Raw genomic sequence first — 15969 nt, 5'->3', positions numbered from 1 at the left:
TCTGCTGTTTCCAGCTCTTTTTGTTTGTGGTTTAGATAGCTGAAACAAGGAAAGAGTCAAACAGCACTGCAATGGGCCCTTCAGCCCACTATGGTCAGATAACCCATACTCATCTATACTAATCCCAGTTACCAATATTAGGCCTGCTTGCAGAATGGGGAAGTGCAACTAAATGAGGTAAGACCACCAAAGATCAATTACTACATTTACATGGGTTTCAAAATGAAGATATAATTAAAACCTGAAATGTTTTGAAATAAATAATTGCGTATGTCTAAAAGAAATCACAGTGCTCTTGAAATTGTGTTAATCTTAGTAACATGTGCATTAATTATATCCGTTTTATAGGGCATTAGTGGTCACATCTAGAGTACCGTAGATAGTATTTAATGTTAATATGTTTGGTGGAATTCGAAGAAAATTCTAGTAATAACTCAAATGGATGTTGAACAGATTGGGCTATTTGTTGATGGATTGATTGATTGATTGAGATACAGTGTGGAATAGGCCCTTCCAGCCCTTCAAACCATGCCAGCAGCACCACCGCCCCACCCCACCATTTAACTCTAGCCTAATCACGGGACAATTAACCCTACCATTCCGTACATCTTTGGAGCACCTGGAAGAAACCCATGTAGTCACAGGGAGAATTTACAAACTCCTTACAGACTGTGGCCTGTATCCTCTGGAGCTTGAAAGAGCAAATAAAAAGGTCTTAACTGAAAATTCAGGGGTCTTGACAGGGCAAATCAAAATAAAGATAAACTTTATTTGTTACATGTACATCAAAACACAGAGCGAAATGTGTGTTTGCATCAAATTAGATCGGTGAGATTGTGCTGGGCAGCCCCCAAGTGTCACCACAGTTCTGGTGCCAACATCGCATGCCCCCAGCTCAGTAACTCCAACCATACTCCTTTGGAATGTGGCAGGAAGCCGAAGCACCTGGAGGAACCCACGTGGTCACAGGGAGAACGTGCAGACTCCTTACAGACAGTGGTGGGAATTGAGCCCTGATCTACAGTTGGTGCTTGTTACGTACACGCAACCCTGTAAAAGTATCAGCAGTAATGGAACACACCCAGAGTCTGGTTTTGCTGTTAACAAAACACTATATTATTAGTAACTATGTCATATAGTAACTTAAACCAGGTAAATTAAGAGTTAACAGTGTTATGCATATATAGGTGTAAATATATAAATCCCCAAAACTTCTTCAAGCTTAGGTGGTGAGTGATCCAGTCTTACGATGGTATTGTAAGAAAATTCAGTTCAGTCCATGGGATTGAAGTGAGAGAGAGATTTGTAATCCAAACAATCTTTCCGTTGTCCTCCGAATCCTCACATGAAATATCACCTACAGTAGCTTATCACAAAGGGGATCATCTTCCATGGAACCACCACTCACAGGAGACCTTGCCCACGCCCAGGATTACGGCTGCACAGGTGGAAGGTCAACTGAGGAAGATCTGTACCAGCAAGGCGGCTGGACCGGATGGAGTTTCCCCACGATTACTGAGGGCCCGTGCGACTGAGCTGGGAGAACCACTACAGCGCATCTTCAACATGAGCCTGGAGCAGAGAAGAGTACCCAGACAGTGGAAAACATCCTGTATTGTCCCGGTACCGAAGAAACCACAACCAAAGGAGTTGAATGACTTCAGACCTGTTGCCTTGACGTCGCACGTGATGAAGACCATGGAGCGGCTGATAATACAGAATCTGAGGCCACAAACCAGGCACGCCCGGGATCCTCTTCAGTTTGCGTATAAGGAGAAGGTGGGAGTGGAGGATGCTATCACGTATTTGCTGCACAAATCACTCTCTCACCTAGATGGGGTCAGTTGTGCTGTGAGGATTACATTCCTTGACTTCTCTAGTGCCTTTAACACCATCCAGCCCAAGATCTTAAGGCACAAACTAACGGAGATGGGAGTAGACTCTCACATGGTGGATTGGATAGTGGACTACTTGACAGACAGACCTCAGTATGTGCGGTTGGGAGACTGTAGGTCTGACACGGTGGTCAGCAGCACAGGCGCGCCGCAGGGAACCGTACTCTCTCCGGTCCTGTTCACCCTGTACACATCAGACTTCCAATATAACTCGGAGTCCTGCCATGTGCAGAAGTTCGCTGATGACACGGCCATAGTGGGGTGTGTCAGGAATGGACAGGAGGAGGAGTATAGGAAACTGATACAGGACTTTGTGATATGGTGCAACTCAAACTACCTGCGTCTCAATATCACCAAGACCAAGGAGATGGTGGTGGACTTTAGGAGATCTAGGCCTCATATGGAGCCAGTGATCATTAATGGAGAATGTGTGGAGCAGGTTAAGACCTACAAATATCTGGGAGTACAGTTAGACGAGAAGCTAGACTGGACTGCCAACACAGATGCCTTGTGCAGGAAGGCACAGAGTCGACTGTACTTCCTTAGAAGGTTGGCGTCATTCAATGTCTGTAGTGAGATGCTGAAGATGTTCTATAGGTCAGTTGTGGAGAGCGCCCTCTTCTTTGTGGTGGCGTGTTGGGGAGGAAGCATTAAGAAGAGGGACGCCTCACGTCTTAATAAGCTGGTAAGGAAGGCGGGGCTCTGTCGTGGGCAAAGTACTGGAGAGTTTAACATCGGTAGCTGAGCGAAGGGCGCTGAGCAGGCTACGGTCAATTATGGAAAACTCTGAACATCCTCTACATAGCACCATCCAGAGACAGAGAAGCAGTTTCAGCGACAGGTTACTATCGATGCAATGCTCCTCAGACAGGATGAAGAGGTCAATACTCCCCAATGCCATTAGGCTTTACAATTCAACCGCCAGGACTTAAGAACTTTTTAAAAGCTATTATTAATGCTTTTTGAGATAGTGATTTAGATGCATATCATATTTTTTACTGAGTTAAGTATTGTATGTAATTAGTTTTGCTACAACAAGTGTATGGGACATTGGAAAAAAAGTTGAATTTCCCCATGGGGATGAATAAAGTATCTATCTATCTATCTATCTACCCAGGCAAGGGTCGACACACCAGTAGATTCCACAAGGTTACCCCAATCACACACAACGTTCCACAACATACGAAATAACTCCAACAGTGATTTGCCGCAGGGGTGCTTTTCTTCAGTGAACTACCACACCCAGACAAAGGGTAAACACACACGTGGTATTCACAAAGGTTTTCCCCTCATCAGAGAATCCACTCCTGCGGATTAACTCTGTGACAATCAGACTTTCATATCCGAATGGAAACGAACTCATCCCTTACGGGCTACTTGGAGAGAGAGTCCAAACAGTGATCTCTTTGTCACTAGGTTTCTTCTGTTTCAAACTTTCCTCTCCTCTCCCTGCAAACTTCTTGTAGTTGCAGCATTTGTGAGAGTCATTTATCAATACTCTGGATCGATCTCAACTCACACCTTTGGGCTACTGAAAGTTTAAACCAGAGATCGATCTTAACTCACTGGTGTCTTCCATTGACTGAATCCATCTTGACTCTAACCGTGTGTATCTGTGTGTCCTTGTATAATCAAAACAAGCCACGAGAAACCATAAACATTCATTGTCCATCAAATAACTCCACCTCTCTCACCATAATAACCAAGCAACTTTGTAATCAGTAGAAATCCAACAGTGTCTAAAAGTCAGTCTCATTCTTTCAGCGTTTTAATGTGACAAACCACAGAAAAAATGAACCCTGAGGGTATATAACAGTGCTACAATAACATTACACTAACTGCTACGCTATAATGCTGCCCTCTACACCTCCCTGCCACCCCACATAGACAGGCTTCCTCTTGTGAGACAACTAGGATCAGAGTCTTAAGATGGAATGAGGAAGAGTGCGAAAGATTAACAGAGGTATGGAATCAAGAGCACAATTAGCTCAGTCATGCTATTAAATAGGGGAGCACACTTAAGAAACCAAGTGACCGTCTCATGTTCCCATTTCAATCATTTGCATGTTCATAAAGGCACTCTGCAATTTCAACAGATGGAAAATCAATTGAATTCATTAGATAGTATATAGCTGCATGCTGCAAAAACAAAAGTCATAAAATTTATGGAACAAAGTTATTGGCCCAACTGGTTTCTGGCATTTTATGGTCCATGACAACCTTCCCCCACCTTAATTCATATAAGCTATTTAACATAGAACAAGAGATAAAAATAAATCATATAATAAGCTAGCTTTTCTTTAATATGTTATAGCTTTCGCATCCTCAACTTGATTACAAGTTCTACATTCAAACATCAGTGCAATTTCTCCCAAGTTCTCTGTTGGATAGGAATCTTTATCTGATATTTTACCCTCTACATTTGGACTTGCATGAATTTATCAATAAGCAGTATTAGAGGTATAATGTAGACACTCGGTGCTGCATTAGGCATAACAGTGCTACAGGTAATCCTGATCGCTCAGTGCTGTGGTCCCAAGCTCAATGCTGACCTTAGGCGGTAAGGTTTCCACTGGATGATTCCATTTTCTCACTCATTCTAAAGGCAAGCTGGTTGGTTAATTGCCTTCAGAAAATTATCACTTTGTTTTCTTTAACACCAAAAGGAATCAAAGTTCTAAAAACACAGTTCAAAGAAAATTTATTATCATATACAACCCTGAACTTTATTTTCTTGCAGGCAATCATAGTAAATACAAGAAACACAATAGAATCTATGAAAGTCTGCACCCAACAGAACGGACAGCAACCAGTGTGCAAAAAAAAAAGCAAGCTGTAAAAATGCAAAAAGAGAAAAAAGAAATACAACATTAATAATAATAAGCAATAAATATCAAGAACATGAGATGAAGAGTCCTTGAAAGGGAGTCCATGAAATGTGGAAACAGTTCAGTGATGGGGAGTTGATGGGTGTGTGTTAGAAAGAACAAATTTCAGAGTTAGAGGAAAATAATGAAAGTGAAAGAGTCTAATAAGATTGTTCCCTTGGGAGCTGGTAAAGATTCGATGGGGTAAACAGCCTCCTTCACCATGAGATACAATTGCCTTGTCCTCAGTTTGTGATATTCATGTTTCTTCCTGACCAGGAGCTGTTTCCTGACAGCTGGTTCACAGTTTGATGACGTGTTGTGGCCTACCATTTAGCCTGTAGGCTTCCAGTCCTGTAGTCTTTAAGTGGAAAATGCAAGAATCCCCACACTGCATGTGTAGCAAAGTTCAAAGTATCCCACATTACATCCAAAAAAGATCTTTTCTTCTAATCTAAACTTGGAATAGCTTGCTGCCACTCCAGTTTGGTGGATTCTAATGAGGCTAGTATGGAACCTGCAGACTCCGCCATGGCTGAGGCATGTGGTGCTTATCAGGGCAGGAGGGTGGCTGTTCGGGGCTTCGTTTTCTAATATATTTTTATTGTAACACAGTATTTTTTAAAAATGTATTGCACTGTACTGCTGCCGCAAAACAACAAATAACAATACATAGGTCAGTGATAATACATCTGATTCTGATTGGGTGATGTGTGTACTACCTGCCATTTACACTACTACACTAGACTTGTACGTGCTCCAGAGAACACACTCCAGGTTCTGAATGTCATCCTAAATGTAGTTTCTTCATTAAGAGTGGTCACCATCCAGGGATGCCCACAAGTTGCTAGGATTGCTACCCTTTTTCTAAGGAGTCACTGAGAGCATCCTACAGTCATTCCCTCTCTCACATGGTGATTACTTGTCATGCAAGAACCCAGAACAGACTATATCTATTTCAAGTGTCTAGCACTAAGCGTGTGAATGATGTGTTCTGCTCAAGAAGAGCCAAATGCAGGCAAGTAAGGCCTTAATGTTAGGGATTTTGAGCTGGGAGTAAATGCTGATCTTAGCTTGCTCATCTTTCTAGTGAAATTGTAGAATTGTGCAGGGGTTACATTGGTGGCATCTCTTCAGCACTTTGAGATGGTTACGCTAGGTGGTTTATGTTTCAGAAGCGTACACAAGGCAAAGATCACTGCTGCACAGTAGACCATGATGAGCCTTTTCCATAGAAGACTAAAGCCTATGCGAGCACACTGAAAGTGATGAATAAATGTTCATCGTCTACCATTGCTGTAAATAGCTCCCAAGACATGGGAAGCAGATTGTGGTTTTCAGACTCTAAATCATTCTTGTCAAAGAACAATGTGGTATAGCAATGTAGTATAGCAGGGGCAGATTGGCAGACAACCTTTGTAGAAGTACAAAACTCCATTATTTTTTATGCTTAAAAAAAAGTGAATGATAACTTAAAGCTCAGCTTCTTAACCAGTATTTGTCAGTACAGCACTGACAAAAGCTGGGATGACCTTGGCTCTTAAGTGGAGACAGTGTGGGTTCAACAGCTCCCCAGTGATTCTGTAGAAGAGATCCTACATGGTGGTGAGAAAGTTTAGAAAGTGTCCAAGGCAACATAACTGCATTCCAACATTTATGAAAGTGTCGTCATTTGTATATATAACACACTTGCTTTAATTTCCTGACACTTTGTTATAACATCTTATTGCGTGGCATAGTAGAGAAACATTATTCATTGTTGCTACAGAATAACATCTATTCAACAATAGTAGTGCCTCTCTGCATTCCCAGTGGAAAATTAATGGAACAAGAACACGGGTACTCAAATACATGCTCAAGTAGTACTCAATGGGCTGCAATTTTTGTCAGTTTCTACCAAGATTAGTCAAGAATTCCAATGAATGCCCCAGTACAAAGTATTCAATTGGCAATCTATCACATATATGCAAGTTAAGTCAGCAAGCATTGATGATACCATAAATAAGCTAAGCCAGGTTTTGCCGCAAGAATTACTCTAACGAGGAGTAACTTTGGAACGTTTACATTTTGGGGGTCCAACTGAGCACACAAATAACCTTGAGTATGCATATGTGGTTTTGATTGTCAGACCATGTTCAGGCTCTATGAACAGATGTAAAAGACATGTTACCCTCCTCCTCATCTCCCCATCCCACCCAATCCTGTGAGGGCCTCATATTCATACAACTTTAGGTTCATTGACACCAAAAACCTGTTGAAAATGGTAAGTACATTTACCAAATTTACCTGTTGTCAAACACCTAATGTTTTTAAACATTAGAACATTAGAACATTACAGCGTTTTTGACAAGAACAGGCCATTCAGCCCAACAAAGCTTGCCAAATTCCTACTCACTTGAAAGTCTCTAAGGTACTACTCTCAACTAGGTAGTTTGTTCCATGTGCCCACACCTCACTGTGCAAAGAAATGCTTCCTGATGTTGGCCTGAAATCTCCACTTAACTATGGCCCCGTCATCTTGATGATGGATTACCGTAAATTCCGGTGTATAAGCCAAGAATCTGACCCTAAATTTTAGTCCTAACATTAGGTGGTTGGCTTATACAGAGGGTGCCAACTTTGGAAAAATGAATACACGGAAGACAAGTCGTATTTACTGGCTGCTTTTGAGTCAAATTCGTTTCACTGTCAATGCATGAATTCTTTGAATGGTTTGTTTAAACTCACATCTAGTGGCTGGAGCACAGACATCAAACCACCGGGGATGACTGCAATGTCCGTATTTTCAGCTTTCAATGCTGCTTTTGTCTCACCTGACAAGTGCGCTTTGAACATGTCCCAGACATGTAGCAACTTTTCTTTCCTGAAACCTTCGGGACGTCGACGCCACACCTCTTTAACCTACTTCAAGCAACCCGCTTCGTCCATCCAGCAGTGTTCTTGAACGTAAACAACACCCCGCGGGAATTCTCTGAGCAACCTTTGTTTTTTGTCTCAACACAAGATCACGTCTATTCATAAATAGAGTGCACCAACTTAGCGCAGCTTTGAAATTTTCACTGACCTTACGGTGTTTTTCATCCCATTTCAACACTTGAACTCGAATCATTTCTCTGGTAACAATGTATCCTGACGATTGTTAGTGATTCACTTTTTCTTCCAGTTCTGGTCACTGGAATGTTTTCCCGTGATTTGTACATTTTGTCTTTGGCATTTCCCTCAGTGTGTCCTCTGCCTTTCTCCACTCTCTCACTCTCTCTCGTTTACACTAAACTTCTTAGCAGCTGCAGAATTATTAGTTCCTTTAGCAAAATCAACAACCTTCAGCTTGAAGCCAGCATCGTATTGCATTCGTTTTAATCTTTTGTACATGGTGGTCGCAAACTCAATACTGAGTACAAGCACTGATCCCGCTACCCTGTGTTATGTTTTAAAGAGATTACAATAGTTTCACAGGGGTTACACTTCAGAGGATTCTTTTCCTTTGGAAACCTAATCCAAAATTTCCCTCCATGATTTATTTATTAAGAATTGGCTTATAATGCTCTACAATGTGTAGGCCTATTTTCTTAGCAGGTACTGGTTCACAAAATTTCCAGGTTCTGATCCAACAAAGCTGAGTACCAGCATCTGAGATCTTGTGATCTTTTCTGGTTAAATCAAAAACCTCTACAAAAGGGGTCGGCTTATACAAAAGTAACATGAAAAAGTCACTTTTTTAGCCTTGAAAATGGGGTGTCGACTTATACTCCGGTTCGGCTTGTACACTGGAATTTAAGGTAGTTTTGAAGTAGAAGCTGGCATCCTCTTTACTTATACTCAATGATTTTGAACACTTCTATTATGTCTCCTCTCATTGTACGTCTACCTAGACTAAAGAGCTTTAATTCTTTCAATCTTTCTTCATAGCTCATGCCCTGTAGACCTAGGAGTCTAGTCGCTTTTTTAGACAATAGACAATAGGTGCAGAAGTAGACCATTCGGCCCTTCGAGCCTGCACCGCCATTTTGAGATCATGGCTGATCAACTACTATCAATACCTGGTTCCTGCCTTGTCCCCATATCCCTTGATTCCCCTATCCATAAGATACCTATCTAGCTCCTTCTTGAAAGCATCCAGAGAATTGGCCTCCACTACCTTCCGAGGCAGTGCATTCCAGACCCCCACAACTCTCTGGGAGAAGAAGTTTTTCCTTAACTCTGTCCTAAATGACCTACCCCTTATTCTCAAACAATGCCCTCTGGTACTGGACTCTCCCAGCATCTGGAACATATTTCCTGCCTCTATCTTGTCCAATCCCTTAATAATCTTATATGTTTCAATCAGATCCCCTCTCAATCTCCTTAATTCCAGTGTCCTTAATTCTGGACTCTCTCCAGTGCCTTCACATTTCTCACACAATATGGAGCCCAAGCTGTACACAGTATTCAAGGTGTGGCCTCACAGGTGCATTATACAGCTGAAGGAGAACATCTCTTGACTTGAACGCCACTGAGTGCATTATATAAACCAACATTCTATTAGGCTTCCTAATTACTTCCATACACTGTCCAGTGTTTGATGGTGATGAGTCTACCAGGATACCCAAATCCTTTTCATACAGTGCACGTTCTAACTCAAGACACCCCATTGTATATTTAGATCTAATATTTCTACTTCCTATATGTAATTACTTACATTAATTTTCATCTGCTATTTATCAGCCCACATCCGAATTTTAGATCTAACTGTATTGATTCTGCTGCCTGAATGTTATCAGCCCATCCTCCTAATTTTGTGTCATCAGCAAACTTAGTTTATTTGTTATGTGCTTATCCAAATCATTAACACAAATTAAAAACAGCAATGCCCCCAAAACCAATCCCTATGGAATCCCACTTTTAACATCTTCTGAAATTCCAAGTAAATGATATCAACCATTCTATAGTTATCATTAAATTTTAGTTGTCTCTTCATAGAACTTCAGTACATTAGTAAAACACGATTTCCCCTTTCTGAACCCATGCTGGCTTTCTGCTAACATGCCTGTTCTTATCAGCTGATTTTCCATCTCATTCTTTATTATTGCCAGTGATACATGCTAAGCTTACTAGGCTAGAGTTACCAGGGTTAGTGCAGTCACCCTCGTTATACACTGCAACAACGTTAGCCCATTGCCAGTCCTTGTGACTTTTGGAAAATACATGTTAGGGATCTGTACATATAAACACAGACCTCCTTCATTACCCTTGGATACATGTTGTTTGGGCCTGGAGATTTATTAACTTTCAGCCTTTTCAGCTGAAGCAGGACCTCACTTTCTAAGACCTCTAAGTCACTTAAAACAACTTTATTTTCCTCTACACTTACTAGCATTTTGCAAACCTCTTTGCAGGTGAGTACTTCAGCAAAATATGAGTTAAGAGTACCTGCTATGTTCTTCTCTGCATAATTCAACACCACACTATTATTCCTAATACACCTAATTTCCTCCTTGACTTCTCTTTTACTAAAGTATTGAAAAAAAAATCTCCTAGGATCGAGCTTAGCATTATCAGCAATATCTTTTTCAACCTGCTGTTTGGCAATCCAAATTTCCCTCTTGACTATAGCTCTCATACTTTCATATGCCCTATGGTTAACATCATTATTATTATTTTCTGTATTCCTTACATAGGGTCTCTACTTCAATAATTTTTATGTGTACCCTTATTCATCCATGCCATTGACCTAGGTAGTGTCACCGAAATGACTCAATGGGATTTTCTTTATTACACCCAAGAAACTGCAGACGCTAGAACTTGGAGCAGACGTGTTGGTTGAGCAGTACCTTTGGAAGGAAAAGAATTATCAAAGTTTTCCTCCAGCAGATTGTATGTTCCTTCAGTCAGTCCTGATACAGGAATCTGACCCAAAACATCAACAATTCCAGTCCTCCTACACGTGCTGCTCGACCCACCGAGTTCTTCCAGTAGACTGTTTGTTGCACTATATCATCTGTTTTTAGTTCCTCATCCTACCACTTTATCTGGAAACAGGGAGAAATGATCCCCAAGTCCCCGTGTCACTGGAGCTTTACAAATTACTAGATTTTCTGGGGCATATCCAGAGAGATCAACCATATTAAAATCCAATTGAAGGCCATAAAAAAAAATTTTAACTGGTACAAGAGGACATCCTTCAGGTCATGTCATCAATCTATATTCTACTTAAAATATCTGAAATATCCAAATCAAAAAGAGTAGCAAGAATAGGTGACCAGAACTTGGAGTGAAGTTAAGTTTTAACTTTACATTAACTGAATCTGACAATACTTAATTGAAGTATTAAAAATAGAAAATGCTGGAAAAACTCTACAGGTCAATCAGCATCTGTGGAAAGAGAAACAGTTAACTTTTCAGATCCAGGGTAGTGAGAGAGAGATAACTTAGTCTCGGTAACAGATAAAGTTGGGGAGGGTGTTGCATGGAACAAAAAGAATCTCTCCAACAGGATGAAATATCGTGGCAGTTGAACAGTTATTTGTGTAGTGGCTTGCTGATATCAGACAACCTGGCCTACTAAGACATAACATTTTCTTGATTTTCAATACTTAATTACGGATTGACTATATTTCTATCACTGAATGCAAGTATTTTACTGCAAAGCAACAAAGTGCGTTGAGAATGGCTGCCTTTTACTGAAGCTAACCAATAATTTATTATGCATGGGAATTACATCTTTCTTCTGCTTGGTATATTAGTCTGTGATTCCCCCCCCCCCCCCCCCCGTCTTTATACACAAATTCTAGTAAGTTTCACATCAACATTAACTGTGAGGAACATTTATATAATAGCATGTTATATGTTACATACATCATAATCCACTGTACCTTACAACCTTCACAGGCATGTACTCCATAATGGAAGCCTGAAGCCTTATCACCACATATTCGGCATTCAACATTCACACCAGAAGTAGTGGCCTCCTCATTGCTAACTTTGGATTGTATAACTGATGGACTTGCAGCTTCCATTACATCTGAGAAGGAAATATACCAAGTTGCAAAGTGAATTGTTTAAAGCAATAGAACAGCTACATCTCTTACTAATTATTAGTCTCATTTTCAGTTATTTCCTTCCTAGATTTTACAGCTGTGGAACAGTTACAGTATGACAATTGGAAACAAATTACTTTAAATTGTTTCCTGGAGTGAAAAAGGAGCCCTGCGTTACCTTGAGAATAGAAGGGGGGGGGCGGTGGGGGGGAATGATGATCAAAATAAAATGACTCAAACGCAAAAACCTTTATTTTCCTAAATGAAATTATTTCTTAAGCCTGCAAGTTTACGTTGAACCACCGTTTTCTAAACCCATTATGGTTGTAGAGGCAACGTAATTCCATAAAGAGAGGAAATTAAGATACAAAATACACTTTAAATACTATACTAGGTAACTAGTACCTATACTAGGTAACACAAAAGGAATAAAAATACAATAATTATTACTAATGAGGTACTTAATGAATACTTTGCTTTAGTATTCACTACAGAAAAGGGCCCTGGCGATTATAGGGATGACTTACAGCAGATTGAGAAGCTTAAGCATTTTGATATTAAGAAAGAGGATGTGCTGGAGCTTTTGGAAAGCATCAGGTTGGATAAGTCATCGGGGCCGGACAAGATGTACCCCAGGCTACTGTGGGAGGCAAGGAAGCAGATTGCTTATCCTCTGGCGATGATCTTTGCATCATCAATGGGGATGGGAGCGGTTCCAGAGGATTGGAGGGTTGCAGATGTTGTTCCCTTATTCAAGAAAGGGAGTAAAGATAGCCCAGGAAATTATAGACCTGTGATAGAGATGGAGAAGATCCTGAGAACCAAGATTCATGAACATTTGGAGAGGCAGAATATGATTAGGAATAGTCAGCATGGCTTTGTCAAAGGCAGGTTGTGCCTTATGAGCCTGATTAAATTTTTTGAGGACGTGCGCAAACACACTAATAAAGGTAGAGCAGTAGATGTAGTGTATATGGATTTCAGCAAGGCATTTGATAAGGTACCCCATGCAAGGCTTATTGAGAAAGTTAGGAGGCATGGGATCCAAGGAGACATTGCTTTGTGGATCCAGAATTGGCTTGCCCACAGAAAGCAAAGAGTGGTTGTAGATGGGTCATATTCTGAATGGAGGTCGGTCACCAGTGGTGTGCCTCAGGGATCTGTTCTGGGACTCCTACTCCTTCAAGATTTTTATAAATGACCTGGATGAGGAAGTGGAGGGATGAGTTAGTAAATTTGCTGATGGCACAAAGGTTGGGGGTGTTGTGGATAGTGTGGAGGGCTGTCAGAGGTTACAGCAGGACATCGATAGGATGCAAAACTGGGCTGAGAAGTGGCAGATGGAGTTCAATGCAGGTAAGGGTAAGGTGGTTCATTTTGGTAGGTCAAATATGATGGCAGAATATAGTATTAATGGTAAGACTCTTGGCAGTGTGGAAGATCAGAGGGATCTTGGGGTCCAAGTCCATAGGACATTCAAAGCTGCTGCGCAGGTTGACTCTGTAGTGAAAAGGGAAAAGGTGCATTGGCCTTCATCAACCGTGGGATTGAGTTAAAGAGCTGAGAGGTAATGTTACAGCTTTATAGGACCCTGGTCAGACCCCACTTGGAGTACTGTGCTCAGTTCTGGTCACCTCAGTACAGGATGTGGAAGCCACAGAAAGGGTGCAGAGGAGATTTACAAGAATGTGGCCTGGATTGAGGTGCATGCCCTATGAGAATAGGTTAAGTGAACTTGGCCTTTTCTCCTTGGAGCGATGGAGGATGAGAGGTGACCTGCTAAGAGGTATAGAAGATTATGAGAGGCATTGATTGTGTGGTTAGTCAGAGGCTTTTTCCCCAGGGCTTAAATGGCTAACACAAGAGGGCACAGTTTTAAGGTGCTTGGAAATAGGTACAGGAGAAATGTCAGGGGCAAGTGTTTTTTTTAAAAAACTCAGAGAGTAGTGAGTGCCGGGAATGGGCTGCTGGCGACGGTGGTGGAGGTGGATACAATAGGGTGTTTGAACAGACTCCTGGATAGGTACATGGAGCTTAGAAAAATAGAGGGCTATGGGCAACCCTAGGTAATTTCTAAAGTAGGTACATGTTAGGCACAGCATCTTGGGCCAAGGGGCCTGTCTTGTGCTGTAGGTTTTCTATGTTTCTAAGATTATACATAGGAGTGGTGTCCCAAAGAGTGGGAGTGGTGAGCATTTTTATTTTTGCTGCTTCTAATGTGAACTATCATGATCATAAAAAGAAAATAAAAGCCTTTAACTCTTTTCTTTCATCTTATATCACATTTCAGCAAGCTACAAAGCAGAAAATAAAGATAACCTTATTCTGTTACAGCAATATGTATTCCCATCACCGGGGTACTATTTCATTGTACCCCTTTCATGTAGTCCTTATTTATCACTGTTGTTCTCAATTCCAGCAGTTCAGTCAATCACTGAAAGTGTTGCAGTGGGCTCAGTATTATCTTCACTCAGCAAGCACATATGCTGACTTCAATTACGGAACTGTTGTACAATGCTCAAGCGAAGAATTTGTTGTCCAAATCAAAGTGATCTGATATTTAACATTCAAAATGACTGGTTAAACTAGCCTTGGAATTTTGCTACACATGCTACTATAGAGAGAATTGCACTTTTAGCAACTTTTTGTTACACCACTTTATATATTTCTACTTACAGCAAAATTAATCGCAATCAAAAAGCTATTTTTGTTGTGTACTTCAATTAACCTGTACTGTTTACATTAAGCTTTTTGTACAACTGTAACTGCTATCATTTTATAAGCAGCAAATCAAAATATACTGAAAGCAAGCTAAATGTATACAAATACATAACAAGAAAATACTTACCTGTAAATTCTCTTGAAGATGGAGCAGTATTAAAAATGAGTATTATATAATACACATGTTAAAACAACACCATGTTATTTCATTACCTGTTTGAAAATTGGAAGCTATTTCAGTATCTGGTCCCAGAGTTTCATATTCTGTGCTCTTCGAATCCATCCCATCATTCCCCACTTCCTCAAAATCTGATGACACATCCTATGGCTTTTTCATGACCTACTACTCTCTTCTTTATCATTGGGTCTTGAGTCATCATTTCCTTGACGTGTACATTGCTGGGACAAACACAAAGTGACCACAGCCCTGATACAAAGCATTCATTAACCTGATAAGATAAAAAAAAACATCATTTTAAAACAAGTTCCCTTTAATAAATAAGTATCACTGAACCTGGGTTTGCACAAAGATGCGATTCTTCAATGAGTATTACTTTCAGTTCTTCAAATGGATCTCTTCTGACCTTTCCAACCCTATTTTAGACGAACATGTTCGTGCAGAGTTCTAGCAGCCAGACTTGTACTAATGCTGTTTGTGGAGAGCCTATACATTCTCCCTATGACTGTGCAAACCTCCCACAAGTACTTCAACCAAGGCATGCCAATTGACGAAATGTCAACTGTAAATCACCCTGCATGCAGCTAAAAAAAATCCAATGGAGATTTTATGGGAACGTGAGCGAGAGCAGGTTAAAAGGAATTAATGGGAATGCTCAAAGAACTGGAGTGACCTTAAAGTTCTGAAATGGCTCCTTCTAAGTCATAAGTATGAAATTCTAAATCATGCCAAACTGATCTGCACGCATGTGTAGGCATCAATTTTAATTAAAAAGAGGATCTGTTCTGTGATTCCAAGAAAATGCTGACAAAGCTTATATTCTTTCCAACTACACAATGATGCAATCACAAAGGCATCACACCAGCAGCTCTACTTTGTTAGGAGTTGGTGATTTCATTTCTCACCAATGACTCTAGACAATTGCTATAGATGTACAATGGAGAGCAGTCTGACTGGTATACCTCAGCCTGATATGGAGGCTCCAAAGCACAGGAGTGCAAGCAGCTGCAGAGGGCTGCAAATTCAGTAAGCTCTAGCACAGGTTAAAACCCCTTCATGATTGAGGATATCTTCCAGAGGCAGTGCCTGAAGACTCTCACTCAGTGATTCAGAAAGACAGTTCTACCCTCTTTCATCAGATTTCTTAATGGTCTATGAACCCATGAATTCTACTTCATTATTCCTTGCTTTTTTACTTATTTTTTGTAACGTAGTAATTTTATATCTTCATATTGTACTGCTCCCGCAAAACAACAAATTTCACATCAATAATAATAATAAACCTAATTCTG

At 40.6% G+C, this 15969-nt stretch overlaps 1 protein-coding gene across 1 annotated transcript in view; it reads right to left on the bottom strand.

Annotated features, from left to right (window-relative positions):
- LOC140717113 (peroxisome proliferator-activated receptor delta-like) overlaps positions 1 to 15969 on the bottom strand; it is a 69200-nt gene that overhangs the window by 28682 nt on the left and 24549 nt on the right. Inside the window, exons 2-3 of the mRNA XM_073030349.1 lie at positions 14713 to 14948; positions 11614 to 11762 (exon numbers count right to left, since the gene is read on the bottom strand). Of these exons, the coding sequence (XP_072886450.1) occupies positions 11614 to 11762; positions 14713 to 14782 (219 nt within the window). The 5' untranslated portion in view covers positions 14783 to 14948. The remainder of the gene's footprint in view (positions 1 to 11613; positions 11763 to 14712; positions 14949 to 15969) is intronic.

Source organism: Hemitrygon akajei, chromosome 27 (assembly GCF_048418815.1).
Source record: "Hemitrygon akajei chromosome 27, sHemAka1.3, whole genome shotgun sequence".
In the NCBI taxonomy this organism is placed as follows: domain Eukaryota; kingdom Metazoa; phylum Chordata; class Chondrichthyes; order Myliobatiformes; family Dasyatidae; genus Hemitrygon; species Hemitrygon akajei.
Note: the sequence above shows the minus strand (reverse complement) of the source record. Positions and strands in the feature narration are given on the sequence as shown.